Source organism: Heterodontus francisci, unplaced genomic scaffold (assembly GCF_036365525.1).
Source record: "Heterodontus francisci isolate sHetFra1 unplaced genomic scaffold, sHetFra1.hap1 HAP1_SCAFFOLD_674, whole genome shotgun sequence".
Taxonomy (NCBI): Eukaryota; Metazoa; Chordata; class Chondrichthyes; order Heterodontiformes; family Heterodontidae; genus Heterodontus; species Heterodontus francisci.
In genome coordinates this window covers 1-18,935 of record NW_027141531.1, presented here as the reverse complement: position 1 = coordinate 18,935, position 18,935 = coordinate 1, and the positions used below count along the sequence as shown (strand labels likewise).

General features: G+C 48.9%; 1 protein-coding gene across 1 annotated transcript; it reads left to right on the top strand.

The window, feature by feature from the left end:
* Positions 1-541: 541 nt before the first annotated feature.
* On the top strand, positions 542-17,412 carry LOC137363993 (UDP-N-acetylhexosamine pyrophosphorylase-like protein 1). Its single transcript, XM_068027488.1, has 4 exons — positions 542-955; positions 6,965-7,169; positions 8,000-8,175; positions 17,138-17,412. Exons 1-4 carry the CDS (start codon positions 682-684, stop codon positions 17,395-17,397), a joined length of 915 nt encoding a protein of 304 aa, XP_067883589.1. The 5' UTR covers positions 542-681; the 3' UTR covers positions 17,398-17,412.
* Positions 17,413-18,935: the final 1,523 nt, after the last annotated feature.

Genomic DNA, 18,935 nt, shown 5'->3' with positions numbered 1-18,935 from the left:
ACACCTCCAACACAAGGCCACGCCCACTGGAAACACCTCCAACACAAGGCCACGCCCACTAAAGCACCTCCATCACTAGGTCCCGCCCACCGGAGCACCTCCAACACCAAACCCCACTCTGAAAACACCTCCAACGCAAGGCCCCACCCCCAGAACACCTCCAACAGCAGGCCTGCCCACTGGAACACCTCCAACACCAGGCCCCGCTCCCAGAACACCTTCAACACAAGGCCACGCCCACTGGAAACACCTCCAACACAAGGCCACGCCCACTGGAAACACCTCCAACACTAGGCCCCGCCCCCAGATCGCCTCCAACACCAGGCCCCACCCACTGGAAACACCTCCAACACAAGGCCACGCCCACTAAAGCACCTCCATCACTAGGCCCCGCCCACCAGAGCACCTCCAACACCAAACTCCACTCTGAAAACACCTCCAACGCAAGGCCCCGCCCCCAGAACACCTCCAACACTAGGCCCGCCCACTGGAACGCCTCCAACATCAGGCCCCGCCCATCGGAACACCTCCAACAGCAGGTCACGCCCACTAACCTCCTAGCTCAGATCCCGCCCATGGTGCAGGCTGTCCCCCCGTTGCTAGGGTTGCACCAGCCTGCAGGCCCAGTCCCCTGTGTGCTGCTTTGCCGAAGGTGTATGTGTTGTTCTACCTGGAGTTGTGATGTTGAAGGCGTTGACGGAGCGGCTGGTGGCGGCCGGGCAGCCTGAGGTGTTGCGGTTTTGGGAGCAGCTGACCGCCGAGGAGCGGCGGGCGTTGGAGGCTGTTTTATACCAGCTGGAGCCGGGGGAGCTGCGGGCTCACTGCGACTCGGCAATCCGGGCACGGACCCCCAGCCAGGCACCGCTAATCCGCCATATGGAGCCCCTGCCTGAGGAGGTGATCGGCAGCGCCCTACGGACAGAGGCCGAGACGCTGAGGAGATGGCAGGAGCGCGGTGAGGAGGGGATCGGGGAGAGAGGGGGCGCAGAGTGGGTGTGAGGGATTGTGGGGGAGGATGGTGAGTTTGGGAGGGTAGGGAGTTTGGGTGTGAGGGAGTGGGTGAGGGAGAATGGTGAGTTTGGGCGTGGGAGAAGGTGAGGGAGGATTGGAAGTTTGGGCGTGGGAGAGGGTGAGGGAGGATTGGGAGTTTGAGCGTGGGAGAAGGTGAGGGAGGATTGGAAGTTTGGGCGTGGGAGAGGGTGAGGGAGGATTGGGAGTTTGGGTGTGAGGGAGTGGGTGAGGGAGAATGGTGAGTTTGGGCGTGGGAGAAGGTGAGGGAGGATTGGAAGTTTGGGCGTGGGAGAGGGTGAGGGAGGATTGGGAGTTTGGGTGTGAGGGAGTGGGTGAGGGAGAATGGTGAGTTTGGGCGTGGGAGAAGGTGAGGGAGGATTGGAAGTTTGGGCGTGGGAGAGGGTGAGGGAGGATTGGGAGTTTGAGCGTGGGAGAAGGTGAGGGAGGATTGGAAGTTTGGGCGTGGGAGAGGGTGAGGGAGGATTGGGAGTTTGGGCGTGGGAGAAGGTGAGGGAGGATTGGAAGTTTGGGCGTGGGAGAGGGTGAGGGAGGATTGGGAGTTTGGGTGTGAGGGAGTGGGTGAGGGAGAATGGTGAGTTTGGGCGTGGGAGAAGGTGAGGGAGGATTGGAAGTTTGGGCGTGGGAGAGGGTGAGGGAGGATTGGGAGTTTGAGCGTGGGAGAAGGTGAGGGAGGATTGGGAGTTTGGGCGTGGGAGAAGGTGAGGGAGGATTGGAAGTTTGGGCGTGGGAGAGGGTGAGGGAGGATTGGGAGTTTGGGCGTGGGAGAAGGTGAGGGAGGATTGGAAGTTTGGGCGTGGGAGAGGGTGAGGGAGGATTGGGAGTTTGGGTGTGAGGGAGTGGGTGAGGGAGAATGGTGAGTTTGGGCGTGGGAGAAGGTGAGGGAGGATTGGAAGTTTGGGCGTGGGAGAGGGTGAGGGAGGATTGGGAGTTTGGGCGTGGGAGAAGGTGAGGGAGGATTGGGAGTTTGGGCGTGGGAGAGGGTGAGGGAGGATTGGGAGTTTGGGCGTGGGAGAAGGTGAGGGAGGATTGGAAGTTTGGGCGTGGGAGAGGGTGAGGGAGGATTGGAAGTTTGGGCGTGGGAGAGGGTGAGGGAGGATTGGGAGTTTGGGCGTGGGAGAAGGTGAGGGAGGATTGGAAGTTTGGGCGTGGGAGAGGGTGAGGGAGGATTGGGAGTTTGAGCGTGGGAGAAGGTGAGGGAGGATTGGGAGTTTGGGCGTAGGAGAGGGTGAGGGAGGATTGGAAGTTTGGGCGTGGGAGAGGGTGAGGGAGGATTGGAAGTTTGGGCGTGGGAGAGGGTGAGGGAGGATTGGGAGTTTGGGCATGGGAAAGGGTGAGGGAGGATTGGGAGTTTGGGCGTGGGAGAAGGTGAGGGAGGATTGGGAGTTTGAGCGTGAGGGAGGATTGGGAGTTTGGGCGGTAGGGAGTTTGGGTGTGAGGGATTGTGGGGAAGATGAGGGAGGTTGGGGAGTTTGGGTGTGAGGGATGGGGGGAGAGGATGGGGGAGCGGAGGGAGGGGGTGAGGGGAGTTTGGGCGTGAGGAAGGGTGGGGGTGAGGGAGGATTGGGATTTTGGGCGTGAGGGAGGTTGGGGAGTTTGGGCGTGAGGGAGGGTGGGGGTGAGAGAGTTTGGGCGTGAGGGAGGATGAGGCGGAGGGTGAGGGAGTTTGGGCGTGAGGGAGTGGGTGAGGGAGGTTGGGGAGTTTGGGCGTGAGGGAGGGTGTGGGGGGGATGGTGGGGTGTGGGGGTGAGGTGGAGGATGTGGGGGTAGAGCGGGGTGGAGGTTTCACAGTGATGATCGGGTGTCGCAGAGAGGGTGTAACTGGCAACTGGGCCTCTGCAATGCCTGCAGACTGAGCTGTTTCATGTCGTAGAAGTAGTTTTTGGTGTTCACTGTGTGATATTCCCGTGACTGACAGAGTCAACAGGAAGCTGCACCGCTCCAGTATATTACATGAAGTCTCTTTCAGGTCAGTTGTGGCTGGCTGCTGACTCAGGAATAATCACCACCACTTGGCTCGTGCTGACTTCCTCAGTGCTGAGCATTCAGCACATAACCATTATTGTCCATCACTATTCCAGCCCATAGTCCCACCCACCTGGCCCACTATTATAAAGCATGGTATGGTAGTTCGAGTCATAGAGAGATTACAGCACCAAAAGAGGCCCTTCGGCCCAACTAGTCCGCGCCAACCATCAACCACCCATTTATACTAATCCTACATTAATCCCATTTCCCTCTTACAAGCCCACCTTCCCTCAATTCTCATACCACCTACCTACACAAGGGCAATTTACAATGGCCAATTTACCTATCAACCCGCAAGTCTTTGTTGACCCTTCAATTCATCATACAGGGGTTGCCTTGCGGAAAGATCTTGTCCTTTTCCCAGACTATTTCAGTTTTGTTCCCCATATGCCATTATGTATCCACTTGCTTCTTAAATCTGTTCTGAATTATGCTGCCATTACTGCTTCTGATAGGACGATCCATGTCCTGAGAACTTTCTGTGTAAGCAAAAAGGCACTCCTAACCTCTCCCTTTGGTGACGGTCTTAACTGATGCCCTCTAGCTACTAACTGATTGACCAGTGGAAATACTTTCTTCTGATTTACCTGTCAAAACCCTTCATTATTTTGAACCCTCTATCAGATATTCTCTTACCAACTTCACTGTTCTAATTTTGAATTATTTTTAAAGGCTTTGTCAACCTGTCATGAACTTTTAAATAAAAACAAGAAATGCTGGAACCACTCAGCAGGTCTGGCAGCATCTGTGGAAAGAGAAGCAGAGTTAACGTTTCGGGTCAGTGACCCTTCATCGGAACTTTTTTATGAACTTTTAAATGTTCACTATCTGACCCCGAGTAGTTTGTATCCCGCTTAGATTTGTTTTATTAGTTTGTGGAATGTGAGCGTCAGTGGCAAGGCCAGCATTTATTGCCCATCCCAAATTGCCTTGGAGAACGTGCTGCTGCCTTCTTGAACTGCTGCAGTCCATATAGTGTAGGTACACCCACCGTGTTAGCAAGGGAGTTCCAGGTTTTTGACCCAGTGGCAGTGAAAGAATGACAGTATAGTTCCAAGTCTTTGCATTTCTTTGAGGCACAAAAACCCAGCAGGAAAAGGGATCCAAACATAGCTAACAAGAGAAGTTAAAGATTGTGTTAGATCAAAGGAAGAGGCTTATAAAGTTGCTAAAAAAAGTAGTAAGCTGAGGATTGGGAACATTTTAAAATTCAACAAAGAAGAACTCGAGAAACTAATAAAGAAGCAGAAAATAGAATATGAAAGTAAGCTTGCAAGAAACATAAAAACAGATGTAATAGTTTCTATAGGTATGTAGAAAGGAAAAGATTAGCAAAGACAAATGTGGGCCTGCTACAGGCAGAGACAAGAGAATTTATAATGGGGAATAAGGAAATGACAGAGAAACTAAACAAATACTTTATCTGTCTTCACGGAGGAAAATACAAAACCACCCAGACCTACTAGAGAACCAAGGGACTAGTGAGAATGAGGAACTGAAATAAATTAATATTAGTTAAAAAGTAGTACTGGGGAAATTAATGGGTCGGAAAGTTGACAAATCCCCTGGACTTGATCATCCACATCCCAGAGTGTTCGTAGAGGTGACCGCGGAGATAGTGGATGCGTTGGTGGTCATCTTCCAAAATTCTATAGATTCTGGAGCGGTTCCTGCAAATGAACCCCCCTATTTAAGAAAGGAGGGAGAGAGAAAATGGGGAACTACAGACCTATTAGCCTGACATCATTAGTGGGGAAAATGTTAGAATCTATTATAAAGGATGTGATAACTGGACACTTAAAAAATAATGGCAGGATTGGGTAGAGTCAACATGGATTTATGAAAGGGAAATCATGTTTGACAACCCTGTTGGAGTTTCATCTGAGGATGTAACTAGCAGAATAGGTAAGGAGGAACCAGTGGATGTGGTGTATTTAGATTTTCAGAAGGCTTTCAATAAGGTCCCGCATAATTGGTTAGAATAAATGGGTCATTCTCAGGTTGGCAGGCAGTGACTAGTGGGGTACCACAAGGATCAGTGCTTGGGACCCAGTTGCTCACAGTATCAATGATTTGGATGTGGGGACCAAATGTAATATTTCGAAGTATGCTGATGACACAAAACTAGGTGGGACTGTAAGTTGTAAGGAGGATGCAAAGCGGCTTCAAGGGGATTTAGACAGGCTGAGAGAGTGGGCAAGAACATGGCAGATGGAATAAAATGTGAATTTATCAACTTTGGTAGGAAAAACAGAATTGCCAAGTATTTCTTAAATGGTGAGAGATCGGGAAGTGTTGATGTCCAATTGGACCTGGGTGTCCTTCTTTACAAGGTGCAGCAAGCAATTAGGAAGGCAGATGGTATGCTGACCTTTATTGCAAGAGGATTTGAGTACAGGAGTAAAGAAGACTTGCTGCAAATGTATAGAGCCTTGGTGAGGCCACACCTGGAGTATTGTGTACAGTTTTGGTCTCCATACTGAAGGAAGATATACTTGCCATAGAGGGAGTGCAATGAAGGTTTATCAGACTGATTCCTGGGATGGCGGGATTGTCCTGTGAGGAGAGATTGAGGAGTCTGGGCCTGTATTCATTCTCTAGAGTTTAGAAGAATGAAAATGTGATCTCATTGAAGCATACAAAATTCTTACAGGGCTTGACAGGGTTGATGCAGGAAGGATGTTTCCCTCGGCTGGGGGGGTTTAGAACCAGAGGATGCAGCCTCAGAATAAGAGGTAGGTCATTTAGGACTGAGATGAGAAGGAATTTCTTCACTCGGAGAGTGGTGAATCTTTGGAATTCTCGACCCCAGAGGGCTGTGAAGGCTCAGTCATTGAGTATATTCGAACAGAGATCGATAGATTTCTAGATATTAAAGATATCAAGCAATATGGGGATAGTGTGGGAAAATGGCATTGACGTAGATCAGTCGTGATCTAGTTGAATGGCGAGTACAGTACTGGTAGGTACAGGTCTGTCATGTACAACACAGGGGTACAGTACTTATGGGTACAGGCCTATCACTGCATAACACTGGGGTATAGGTCTGGCACTGTAAATCACAGGTACTTTTCAGTACTGGTGGGTACAAGTCACTGTATAGCACTGGGTGACAATACTGATGGGTACAGGTCTGTTTCGATGACACGGGTGCAGTGCTGGTGGGTAAAGGTCTGTCACTCTAACACTGGAGCACTGTACTGGAGTGTACAAGTTTGTCACTGCTTAACACGCGTTCAGTGCTGGTGGTCACAATTCAGCCACTGTAAATCATGAGTACAGTACTGCTTGGTACAGGTCTGTCACTATATAACATTGGGGTACAGTACTGGTGGTACAGGTCTGTCACAGTATAACACTGGTACAGTACTGGTGGTACAGGTCTGTCACAGTATAACACTGGTACAGTACTGGTGGTACAGGTCTGTCACAGTATAACACTGGTACAGTACTGGTGGTACAGGTCTGTCGCTGTATAACACGGGTACAGTACTGGTGGGTACAGTACTGGTCTGTCTCTGTATAACACGGTACAGTACTGGTGGGTACAAGTCTGAGACTGTGTAATTCTGAGGTACAGTGCTGGTGGGTTCCAACGTGAATTCACTAGTCATAATGTAGCTAGAAGATGCCGAGGGAAGTCAGTGGCGATACAACAACCTGTCACTGTATAATACTGGGGTAGAGAACTGGTGGTTACAGGTCTGTCTCAATATAACAGGGGTACAATACTGGTTTGTCACTGTATAAGACTGGTTTACAATACCCTTAGGTACCGATCTGCCACTGTATAACACTGGGGGGATATCCAGCGTGGGCAGTGGTTGTTCTATGAATTTGGGATACCCAGGCTGCAAGTATGGTTGTCTGCTTAGCTGCTGGTAAAGGTCTTATCCTTCTGTTCCAGGTTTCCATGAGATCTCCCAAGACAAGGTGGCTGTGCTCCTCTTGGCTGGAGGACAGGGTACCCGGCTGGGCGTGCCTTACCCAAAGGGCATGTATGATGTTGGACTGCCGAGCAGGAAAACCCTTTACCAAATCCAGGCTGAGCGCATTCGCAAAGTACAGCAGCTGGCTACGGAAAGACTCGGCAGAAAATGTATAGTTCCTTGGTGAGTATGTGTCACATAGGACAGCTACTGTGTGTGTGTGTGTGTGTGTGTGTGTGTGTGTGTGTGTGTGTGTGTGTGTGTGTGTGTGTGTGTGTGTGTGTGAGTGAGTGAGTGAGTGAGTGAGTGAGTGAGTGAGTGAGTGAGTGAGTGAGTGAGTGAGTGAGTGAGTGAGTGAGTGAGTGAGTGAGTGAGTGAGTGAGTGAGTGAGTGAGTGAGTGAGTGAGTGAGTGAGTGAGTGAGTGAGTGAGTGAGTGAGTGAGTGAGTGAGTGAGTGAGTGAGTGAGTGAGTGAGTGAGTGAGTCAGTCAGTCAGTCAGTCAGTCAGTCAGTCAGTCAGTCAGTCAGTCAGTCAGTCAGTCAGTCAGTCAGTCAGTCAGTCAGTCAGTCAGTCAGTCAGTCAGTCAGTCAGTCAGTCAGTCAGTCAGTCAGTCAGTCAGTCAGTGAGTCAGTCAGTCAGTGAGTCAGTGAGTCAGTGAGTCAGTGAGTCAGTGAGTCAGTGAGTCAGTCAGTCAGTGAGTCAGTCAGTCAGTCAGTCAGTGAGTCAGTCAGTCAGTCAGTCAGTCAGTCAGTCAGTCAGTCAGTCAGTCAGTCAGTCAGTCAGTCAAGGGCAGTTACTCTGCAAGTGTGTCTGGATAGCAGTAGAGGACGGTTATTGTGTGTGTGTGTGTGTCTGGATAGCAGTAGAGGGCGGTTACTGTGTGTGTGTTTTTTTTATATACATACATACATACATATATATACACACATGCATACACCATTACAGCACAGTTACCTTGAGACAGCCTGCGGCAGGTTGTTGTATCGCCACTGACTTCCCTCGGCATCTTCTAGGTACATTATGACTAGTGAATTCACGTTGGAACCCACAAAGAAATTTTTCGTCCAGCACAATTACTTCGGTCTGGCCCCGTGCAACATTGTCATGTTTGAACAGCAGATGCTTCCGGCTGTTGACTTCAATGGGAAGATAATTCTAGAACAGAAGGGAAGGATTGCCATGGCTCCAGGTTGGTGCACTTGTTTTAAAATAATTTTAATTCTCTCTCTCTGGGCCCAACCGTCATTACCTCACCCATGTGGCCGTTCAGGTATAAGCAGGGGATGGATCCCAGCACCACTTGATCACCTGGCATTCTCTGCAATTTAGTATTGTGATCAGCAGTGTGAGCTGTCACTGACTTAGTTCCTCCTCCCCTCTCCCACCAATTCCCAAGGTACTGATGCCCATTGTGGTGCCTTTACTGCAGCCATGTCTCAAATTACTGCTCCATTACAGATCCTGTGCCTCTAATTCCCTACCACATTATAGAGTTGTTATAACACAGAAGGGTGGCCATTCTGCCCATCGAGTATTAGCAAGAATGCTCTTTCTCAGAAAAATGGATGGAATCATGCAAGGTAGTGCAGGCGAGAGGCCTACTGTACGAAACTGGAATTTGGCTGCTTCAGCTATAGTCAAATGGTGGCCCTGCTCATGATGTCAGTGCTACAGAATAGAGCAGTTCTCACTTTGGGTACCTAGCACTGCCAGGGCAACTGCAGCATGGGTTAGAAACAGTAAAGCTCCCTCTACACCAGGGTTTTCCAACATAAGGCTTGCGGACGAGGATCCTGCCTGCCAAAGGTTTCCATCCGGCCCACGGATGCATCTCAGAGGTGAGAAGTTTTGCATTGTCGACTTCTTTCAGACGGCTTTTTAAAACATTGCGCTGTCAGTTTCACAGCTGATAGGTGCAAGGAGTGGGAACTGCGGTTTCCCAACTTCGGACAGATTTGGGGTTTTCCAGCGGCTTTCTGGGTGGGGGTGGGGGCGGGACTGTGGGGGTCAACACTCCCAGCTGCCTGTTGCAGCCGTCCGGAACGTTCCCGACCCAGAGTTCAATTTGCATACCATAATTAGTGTCCTATCTGCTGACCCTGTGGGGACTAGCGGGGTTGGAGATGGCCTCCTCTCTCCGCCTCCAGCTGGATTTCCGGAGTCAGGAACAACCATCACCCTAAGCCGCTCACTAGCCCGGGGGCAGATTTGTGGGGGTGTTGGGGGTGGGTGGTCCTGAACCGCTGGCACCTATGAGCCCAGTTTCCAGTGGAGACCAGCAGAGACTCCTCCGCCATTGATCCTGGGGGTCAGATCGTGAGGGAGGCGGGACCAGCTGGCACGGGGCCGGGATCCGCCCCACAGTGTATTGTCGGTGTGTTAGCCACTAGCAGTGACTATCCAGAGGAGGATGGGTACTTGGTGTGGGGCACGGAAGATGATATTGAATGCATCGCCAGTGAGGCAGTGGACATCCTCGTGCCTCCTCCCGAGTTCCCTGGCTCCTCGAATGGCAGGGTGGGGACTACATGAGTCACCTCAACCCTATTTAAGGTGGGGTAGCTATCTTGTTGGCCCCGACTTTTCAGTTGGCAAACTTGTGTCAAGGAGCTTGTGCCAGGCCATTTACTCCACATCGCCGTTTGCTTGGGTGGCACGCAGCTCCACTTTGTGAACGTGTATACGCCCAGGCACGGCGCATTACAAGCGCGCTTCTGAAAAGAAATGTCTACTCTCTTGAGCTCCATCTATAGCAGTGAGTGCATCATCCTCTGGAGGCGGAGGGTGGGTGGGGTGGGTGTTGGATTTCAACTGCGCCCTCGTGGTGCGGGCTTTCTCTGGTCCCCAGTGTAGCCAAACATCAGTGAAGCAGTTGAGGGAACTGATCAGTTCCCTTGACTTGGTGGACGTCAGGCGGAATCTCCATCCCGACTCTAGTGCCTTCACCTGGAGGAGGAGGGTCCCGAATTGACCACCTCTATGTTTTGCAGGCATATGTCGCCTGTGCCTCAGTGGCCTTCATATGGCTGGTGCCGTGCTTGGACCACTACCTGGTGTGGGCAGAGCTCATTCCGCTCCGCATGCAGATGGGGTCTGCGTACTGGCACTTCAACAACCGTTTGCTGGAGGACGAGCGATTCCAGGATTTGTTCCGTTGATTCTGGGCCGACTGGAGAAGGAAGCAGGGGTCTTCCCCTCTTTGAGGTGATGGTGGATTGTGGGTAAGACTCACATCCATGTCTTCTGGGATCCAGACGAAGCTTGTTGCTTTCTTTGGGGCACGAAGAAACACTGGGTCTCTGGCGCAGTCCTGAGTCTCCCGATAGAGGAGGGCAGTGTGCACTGGCAACATATTTTTTTCCGCTGGGGTACTGCCTTCAAGGCGACACACAGCTCCCAGCGGCAACCGTTAGCCGTGCCTCTCTGAGGGAGATGCCTGTCTTTTATTGGGATCTATTCAAAGTCTGGAACGTGGTCGCCTCCAGTCAGGGTGCACCCCTACCAGTGGAGGAGAGGGCTCTGACACTGGGTGGGGCTGGCTCGGCCAGAACTGTTCATCAGACGCAGACCCCAAAACCCTCCTCAGGAGCCGGTCCCACACAACCTGAGATGCCTGTCAGAAATGCCCTCATGCCATTCCACATTGCACGGAGAGGTTTCCTGTATGAGCTGCTCCTGCACACACTCCACTTCCTCACCCCTATCTGCCACCTGGACATGCCGTGCTGCCATCTGGCAGCAAGGGGAAACCCCGGTGGAGGTCTCTCTATGCGGGAATCCTCCCCCTTTATATCAGGGACCTGGAGTGGAGAGGGCTGCACAGGGCAGTCTCGTGCAATAGACTTTTAAGTAGGTTCACAGACTCCCAGGCCTCCTGTAATTTCAGCGGCCTGGACAAGTCCATATTCCATGTTTCTATGGATTGTGCGAGGTTGCAGCCCCTCTGAGTGTTTTCGAGGGCTGCTCGTCAAGTTTTGGCTGCACCTCAGCCTCACATTCTTGATCTTTGGGCACCCGGTGCGGAATGATCAATTGGAAGATATCCATTCACCCAAACCAGGAAGTAGGAGACAGTCTGTGATCCACACTCTTTTATTCTGAATCCACAGTTCAGTACAATTTCCAGCTTCCACTCTTCCCCACTGGACTAACTCCCTGTCCAGAAGTAACTTCCCTGACTGGGGAAAAACCCAGCCCTTAAATACAAGCTGCAATGGGCATCACCTGCTCTCGATTAACTCTGAAGTAAGTCGTGGTTAATTAAAGGGACCAGTATTTTCAACATTGTCAGATTCCCTTTCTTTTTAAGAAAAAAAACATATTTAGTGAGACAGTCCAATAGTTGATGACTAGTATTTACCCACCTTAGCTTAGAGATTTCGTTCCTCTCCAACATTTGCTTTAAACTGGCTATGTCTATCCTCAGCCTTTTTTCATTTATGCTTTTTGTAGAATGTACATTATCCCACAGAGATCGATTATCTATGTAACATTCTATTGATATTGTCCTTTCAGTCTCTTTTTTTTTTTATATAACATTCCTTCCAAGATCTTGGACAAATAGAACTCCATGGCAACAGCATCAACAAGTGCAAGAGTTTCAGCAGCTGGTGTGCTCTTCACCACTCTTCTTATCTTCCTCTCGCACAAGGAATATCACAAAACCTCCTGCACTGGAAAATCTATCACTAAGGTTTGCATGCGAGGCATCACTAAAAATTATTAATTTCATATTTTTGGTATCACCCAAAGCTGGGAATTTCAGCATACACTTCTCTGTTTTTAATTTTTTTTGAAGTTTTGTTTGCTCTCAAGATGTCCTCAACCTTTGGATTTTTCATCACAAGACTAATTTCTAGCAGATCAAAATGCGCATCTGGTCTTATCTGTGTGGCTAACCAATTGAACTGTCCGACAAGACTCTTCAGCTGTTCCATTTCATCCTTGGAAGCAGCCTCATCTTTCTGCCCAGATCTGGTGCGACCAATTGTGATGGGATTGACATTTTCCAAGTAAGAATGTTGATGTAAAATTACATCTGACTCAACCTACTTTATCTCCAAACCCACCTATTTAAAAGCCCCAGAAGCTTGACAGCCAATTTTAAATTCTTTCCTAATTCGATGAATAACATTCTTTTTCAGACTCATTACTGCGACCCCAAAAAAATCGACCACGTGCATCATAAAGATACCCGAAAGTTTTCCAATATAGTGCCAATGAAACATTGCAGGATCCACCTTCAGTTGTGAACACACTTACTGTAACAGAACTGCCCTCACTAAAAAATACCATACCCAGGAAGCATCATTCAACCCGTAAACACAGTTAATCAACTTCCAGAGCTTCCCTTCGATGTCTGATGCTTCCTTCGGAGGCTGGAGAAACACTTCCCTCTGAAGCAGGTCATCCTGAAGGAAAGCATCTTTGATATCTATGGACTTACACCTCCAGGAATAGGTTGCTAAAATGGCCAAAAGGACTCTCAAAATCACCTTTCCCGCTGTGGGAGGGTCTACCCTGATATCTTTATCCCCCAAGCACTCCTCAAAACCTCTGGCCACCAACATAGGGCTTATTAGGTCCCATCTGGTAGTACCTTTTCTGTACAGATCCATCTGTGTGATAGAACAGGTTGGCCTCTATCCGCAACCTCGTAAAGTATCCCAAATTCTTTCCAACTTTCTAACTCTCTTAGTTTAGCCTCTCTTATCGCCCTACCTTCTAATCTGTTAGCGGCTACAAATACCTCTCGATCACGAGGACTTCTGCTTCTGTCCTTTTTCTAAGAAGGCCCTGTACTATCCATGCTACACCGTCATCTCGTCAGGCTGTGGGCTCTTCTCACTTGTTGAGGTCTCTCTGGACTCCTATCAGAATGTCTATTAGAAGTCCTCTCCAACCGTACGCAATCTTTTCCTCCTCCCAGACGTATCACCTGAATAATTACTCGAACTTGAGCTATGTTTTCTTGCTCTCCATTCTTGAACTCCCTTCTGCCAATCCATAACCTTCACTTCCTGTCCCTCTTCTTGGACATTTAACCAATTTTTGTATTTGCCCTACACTTACCTGCTCGTCCAACTATCGTAGCCTCCCTCCAGTTATCTGACCCTTCTGGCCGGTGCACCTACTTTAGGCAAACGATCCCTGGATGAGATTGCTTTTTCTTGTTCTTCATGATCAGTACGTGTATTGGTATATCTTTCTTGAGCTCGCAGATCCTGCCCCTCCAGCTCAAAATCACAGAATTCATGGGTATGCGATGTACAAGATGCCTCATGATCATCACCTTCTCCCACATTCTCAGTGTCTGAAAATTCATAATGCATCCCTATTACTTGTGAAGAATGTGCTTTTATGGTCTGATTTCCATGTGTACAATTAGAGTTTTCCCGTCACGTCCTATAATTTTTCCCGGAGCTCTCCATTGCCTATGCCCTTCTGCCTTATAATAAACAAGGTCGCCAGAACTAAAGTCTTCCCCAGACTGTCTTATGCGCTATCAAAATGCTTTCTGAAGCTTCAGCTTTGATAAACGCTTTCCTGTCGGCATGTAGCGCTTTTAGGTGGGCGGAGAAAGTAGAGCTAATAGCCCTACCCTCTAGAACTGGAGGATCATCACATGGTATGGAAGGTAATTTTGGATTACGGCCGTACACCAATTGGTATGGGCTATACCCCTCCCACCCCGCCCTCATCATTTTTCAAGAATTTTTTGCATATACTGCCCATGCCAGAGCTGTTTGCAGCTTGCAGTTTGCTTGATCCGCTAATATCTTGTGTAACATTTCATCAACTATCGCATGATTTCTTTCACATGAGCCATTGCTGAATCGACTTTCTGCAGCAGTGTTCATAACTGCAATATTTAAGTTCTCACACATGTCCCTAAACTCGTCATTTGCAAATTCCCCTCCGTCATCTTAGAAATGTTGTTGGCGTGCCAAGGCCCATACCAACCCACTTTTCCATAACTATATCCACTATCGTCTGTTTGTCCTTGTTGTTTAATAGTGTAGATTTGCTGAACCTAGTTGCCATATCTACAAAATGTAAGAGATAAATACTTCAATCCTTGTCCCATGCTTTCAGGTCCATAGCCACCACTTCATTAAATTCCCGGGCTAACGGGAATTGCAAACGAGCGCAGTGGTGTCTTCTGATATTTAATACACATGTCACATTGAGATGTGATCTGTTCAACAAGGGATTCATATTCTTTATCCACAACTCCAGCATCCTTCAGCAGTAACTTTAACTTTTGTGATGGAGGATGGGCAAATTGTCTGTGCACTTCCAGATAATCCTCCTCTTCTTAGGCAGACTCTTGTCTCCAGAGGTCAATAATACTTCTTGAACTTCTTGTCAGGAAACACTCGGTTTCCTCAACAGAATACAATAATGTCCTGATCCAGTGAATTGCAAATTTACAGCTTCACCAAAGACAAATGCTTTGTCATTCTCTGTGTCCAATCTCATCTTCGCTTTTTTCATCGAAGATATACTTAGCAATAACGGTATGTCACTCTGAACCACACCAGTGATGATGAAATGATGCATTCCTGCTATTTCACATGGGAGGACCACTCTTCAAAGACGCTGATGTATTATCGTCCCTGGCCCTAAAGCAGATCGTGCTTTCATATTCTTTAACTTTCCTTTTATCTGTCTTGTCAAGGGTTTCCAAGTAACAGTTTAGCCAAATCGACTCCACACATTGTTGAGTTACAGCCACGATCTAATACTGCACAGTTGAATGAATCGGCAACCAAGATGCTCATGGCCCGACTTACATTTTCGGTCGCTAATACAATACCTTCAAGCCATTCATTCTTATCATATTCATCGTCAGAATCGTCCGTTTCATGACTTACTTTGATTCCTGATATTTGGACAATTCCTTGCGTAGTGATACTTAGACTCACACCAAAAACACCTATTAATCATTCCCCGTGCATTTCTAGGATTCATTCACTTTCGGTTACCATTCCAATCTTGCACTTTGTTTTGATTCACAAATCTATAAAAAGTACGACCCACCTCAGAACATCTTTCAACAACTCCCTGTTTGTACAAGGGCCTGCGACTAGGCCCCCGTCGGATTTTGAGAGTCAGTAATCAAGGAGTCTTCCATTCTCTGTATCACTGCAGAATTTCAAATTTATGACATGAAGTTAGCTGTAAAGGGTTGCCTCCCCAAAAATTTCTTTAGGGCAGCAGTCATTTGCTCAAAAAAAAATCTTTACCATGAAATTGAAACCTGTCAAAACCAAAAGTCTATCCATATGTGAGATTTGTGCACAATCTAACAATTTGAATGCAAGCACAGACTCCGGAATTTCTAGATTGAATTTTTTAAGTCTTTTATATAACCTGTCAAATTCCATGACATATTCTTCTGGACTGATTGTCCATCTTAAATTTATCAAAAATCGACCATGCCTCATAGGCTTCCAACAAATCATCTTTTTTGTCAATCTTGTCCATAAATTGTATTAGAATCGGCAATCCCTCTTCGGTATCTAAGTCAGTAACATCCAGTTCTGAAAATACTTGATTGTTAATCTTGCTTTACCCTGGTAAAGACAAAACCAAGGCCATACCTTGCTTCCTCTTGGTTAGGGACGTGACCCGAGTCCACATTTCCACTTCATTCTTCCATTGTTCATATGGTTCCAATTCCGAAAAGACTGGTGTGTAATCCAAGTTTGAGAGCCTGTGGCGTGACTCAGCCATTGCGCCTTGAAAGCCGCCAGGAGCTTTACTTTTGTCAGAAAAAAAAAATTACTTGTTTTTCCTTATCTTCCCATTTGAAGAGGTCAAAGTTAATCCTCTGCTACCATGATCAATTGGCAGGTCTCCCTTCACCAAAACCAGGAAGCAGGAGACAGTCCGTGATCCACAACTGTTTTATTCTGAATCCACAGTTCACACTCTTCCCCGCTGGACTAACTCCCTGTCAAGAAGTAACTCCCCTGACTGGGGAAAAACCCAGCTGTCAAACTCAAATTGCAATGGTCATCACCTGCTCTGTATTAACTCTGAAGTGACTCCTGGTTAATTAAAGGGACTAGCATTTTCAACATTGTCACGGAGGTGGATGGGCTGGGAGGAGGATCTCCTTGCTGGTTTGCTCCTGGGCCTAGCCAAGGTGCCAATTCACAGGTCCAGGCAGCAGGCCATCGGGGGGGTCTGTCCGCCCAGATTGCCTGCCCCTCTTCTGAGGTTACGTTCATGCCCAAGTGCCCAAGGAAAGGGAGCATGTGGTGTGCGCTGGTTCGCTTAAGGCCTTCCACAAGTGGTGGGCACCGCAGGGGCTGGATTGCATCACAGATGCTGAATGGTACTTTAATTTGAGGTTTGTTTTATTTATATGTTTTTAAATAGTTATTTATGCAAAATGCACATGGGGGCCTGGGGGATAAAGGTCACTTCAAAATAAAAGAGGCCTGAGCTATAAAGGCCACCTTCCTAACAAAAAAGTTAGATTTCTTTTTTAAAGTTGGATGCAAAGTTAAGAAAACAAAGGGTTTAAAAAAAAAAGGATAAGATGCAGAGTAAAGCTCACTGTACACTGTCCCATCAAACCCTCCTAGGACAGATACAGCATGGGGTTTAGATACAGAGTAAAGTTTCTGACCCCAAAAACCACCCTCACCCATGCCCCCCCCCCCCCACCTCATTCCAGCAATGTGACAGTTCCATTACTGTTGGGTGATTAGCTTCCACACAAGATTAAAAAATGAACATGCATAGAATTGGAGGGAAGCTTGTGACATGATTTTTAATTGGTTCCGAAGTAAGAGACTGGAGTGGGATTAATGGGTAGGTATTTGTACTGGGGTCTCAACTTTTCACCATATTTCAGTGGCTTGGATGGAGGAATAGCGATCTGTATATCCACGTTATGAAAGGATTCAAGTAGGAGGCACAAGAAATAGATGGGAGCATGAAGTTGCTAAAGGACATAAGCTAAAGGAGTGAGCAAAGCTGTGGCAGATGGAGATTCATGTTCGGATGACTGAGATCATCCACTTTGGACCAAGCAAGATAAATCATTATTTTCTGAATGGTGAGAGGCTAGCATCCGTAGACGAGGAAATTGCTGTGTCCCATCACTAACTGTGTCCTGTGCTGCTGTACTACAGACGGAAATGGTGGCCTGTACCGAGCCCTGACTAACAACAAGATTCTAGAGGATATGGACCAGCGAGGGATTCGGTTTGTTCATGTGTACTGTGTAGACAACATCCTGGTGAAGATGGCAGACCCGGTCTTCATTGGCTTCTGTGTGGAGAAGGGAGCAGACTGTGGGGCCAAGGTGAGCTGGTTAGGTTTAACTCCACACTTCTGGGAGTGCCAGGACAAATGGTGGAGATTTGTGTTTCTGTTACAGCTGAGAGTGTGAGGCCCCTTTAAATATCTGCCTAGTGTGTCGAGCATCGCCAGCTGAGGTTCACGGGCAATAGGCAACTCTACCCCATCAGGCGCAAGCCCCATTTCCAGCCAGGCCTAGGCACCTCCTTAATACAGACAGAGAGAGAGTCACAGACAAACAGAGAGAGAGTCACAGACAAACAGAGAGAGAGTCACAGACAAACAGAGAGAGAGTCACAGACAAACAGAGAGAGAGTCACAGACAAACAGAGAGAGAGTCACAGACAAACAGAGAGAGAGTCACAGACAAACAGAGAGAGAGTCACAGACAAACAGAGAGAGAGTCACAGACAAACAGAGAGAGAGTCACAGACAGACATGAGAGAGAGAGAGAGTCACAGACAGACATGAGAGAGAGAGAGAGTCACAGACAGACAAGAGAGAGAGAGAGAATCACAGACAGACAGAGAGCGCGAGTCGCAGACAGACAGGCAGAGAGCACGAGTCGCACGCAGAGAGAGCGAGTCGCAGACGGACGGGCCGAGCGGGCGAGTCGCAGACGGACGGGCCGAGCGAGCGAGTCGCAGACAGACAGACAGGCCGAGCGAGCGAGTCGCAGACAGACAGACAGACAGGCCAAGCGAGCGAGTCGCAGACAGACAGACAGACAGGCCGAGCGAGCGAGTCGCAGACAGACAGACAGACAGGCCGAGCGAGCGAGTCGCAGACAGACAGACAGACAGGCCGAGCGAGCGAGTCGCAGACAGACAGACAGACAGGCCGAGCGAGCGAGTCGCAGACAGACAGACAGACAGGCCGAGCGAGCGAGTCGCAGACAGACAGACAGACAGGCCGAGCGAGCGAGTCGCAGACAGACAGACAGACAGGCCGAGCGAGCGAGTCGCAGACAGACAGACAGACAGGCCGAGCGAGCGAGTCGCAGACAGACAGACAGGCCGAGCGAGCGAGTCGCAGACAGACAGACAGACAGGCCGAGCGAGCGAGTCGCAGACAGACAGACAGACAGGCCGAGCGAGCGAGCAAGTCGCAGACAGAGAGAGAGAGAGAGAGAGAGTCGCAGACAGAGAGAGAGAGAGAGTCGCAGACAGAGAGAGAGAGAGAGAGAGAGAGAGTCGCAGACAGAGAGAGAGAGAGAGAGAGAGAGAGAGAGAGTCGCAGACAGAGAGAGAGAGAGAGAGAGTCGCAGACAGACAGAGAGAGAGAGTCGCAGACAGACAGAGAGAGAGAGTCGCAGACAGACAGAGAGAGAGAGTCGCAGACAGACAGAGAGAGAGAGTCGCAGACAGACAGAGAGAGAGAGTCGCAGACAGACAGAGAGAGAGAGTCGCAGACAGACAGAGAGAGAGAGTCGCAGACAGACAGAGAGAGAGAGTCGCAGACAGACAGAGAGAGAGAGTCGCAGACAGACAGAGAGAGAGAGTCGCAGACAGACAGAGAGAGAGAGTCGCAGACAGACAGAGAGAGAGAGTCGCAGACAGACGAGAGAGAGAGAGTCGCAGACAGAGAGAGAGAGAGAGTCGCAGACAGAGAGAGAGAGAGAGAGTCGCA

What these genes read in the sequence shown, in the direction of transcription:
- LOC137363993 (XM_068027488.1), top strand. Translation starts at nt 682, where the DNA reads ATGTTGAAGGCGTTGACGGAGCGGCTGGTGGCGGCCGGGCAGCCTGAG. An exon ending in GAGGAGATGGCAGGAGCGCG is followed by an intron (nt 956 to 6,964) that starts GTGAGGAGGGGA and finishes CTTCTGTTCCAG; the next exon opens with GTTTCCATGAGATCTCCCAA. An exon ending in AGAAAATGTATAGTTCCTTG is followed by an intron (nt 7,170 to 7,999) that starts GTGAGTATGTGT and finishes GGCATCTTCTAG; the next exon opens with GTACATTATGACTAGTGAAT.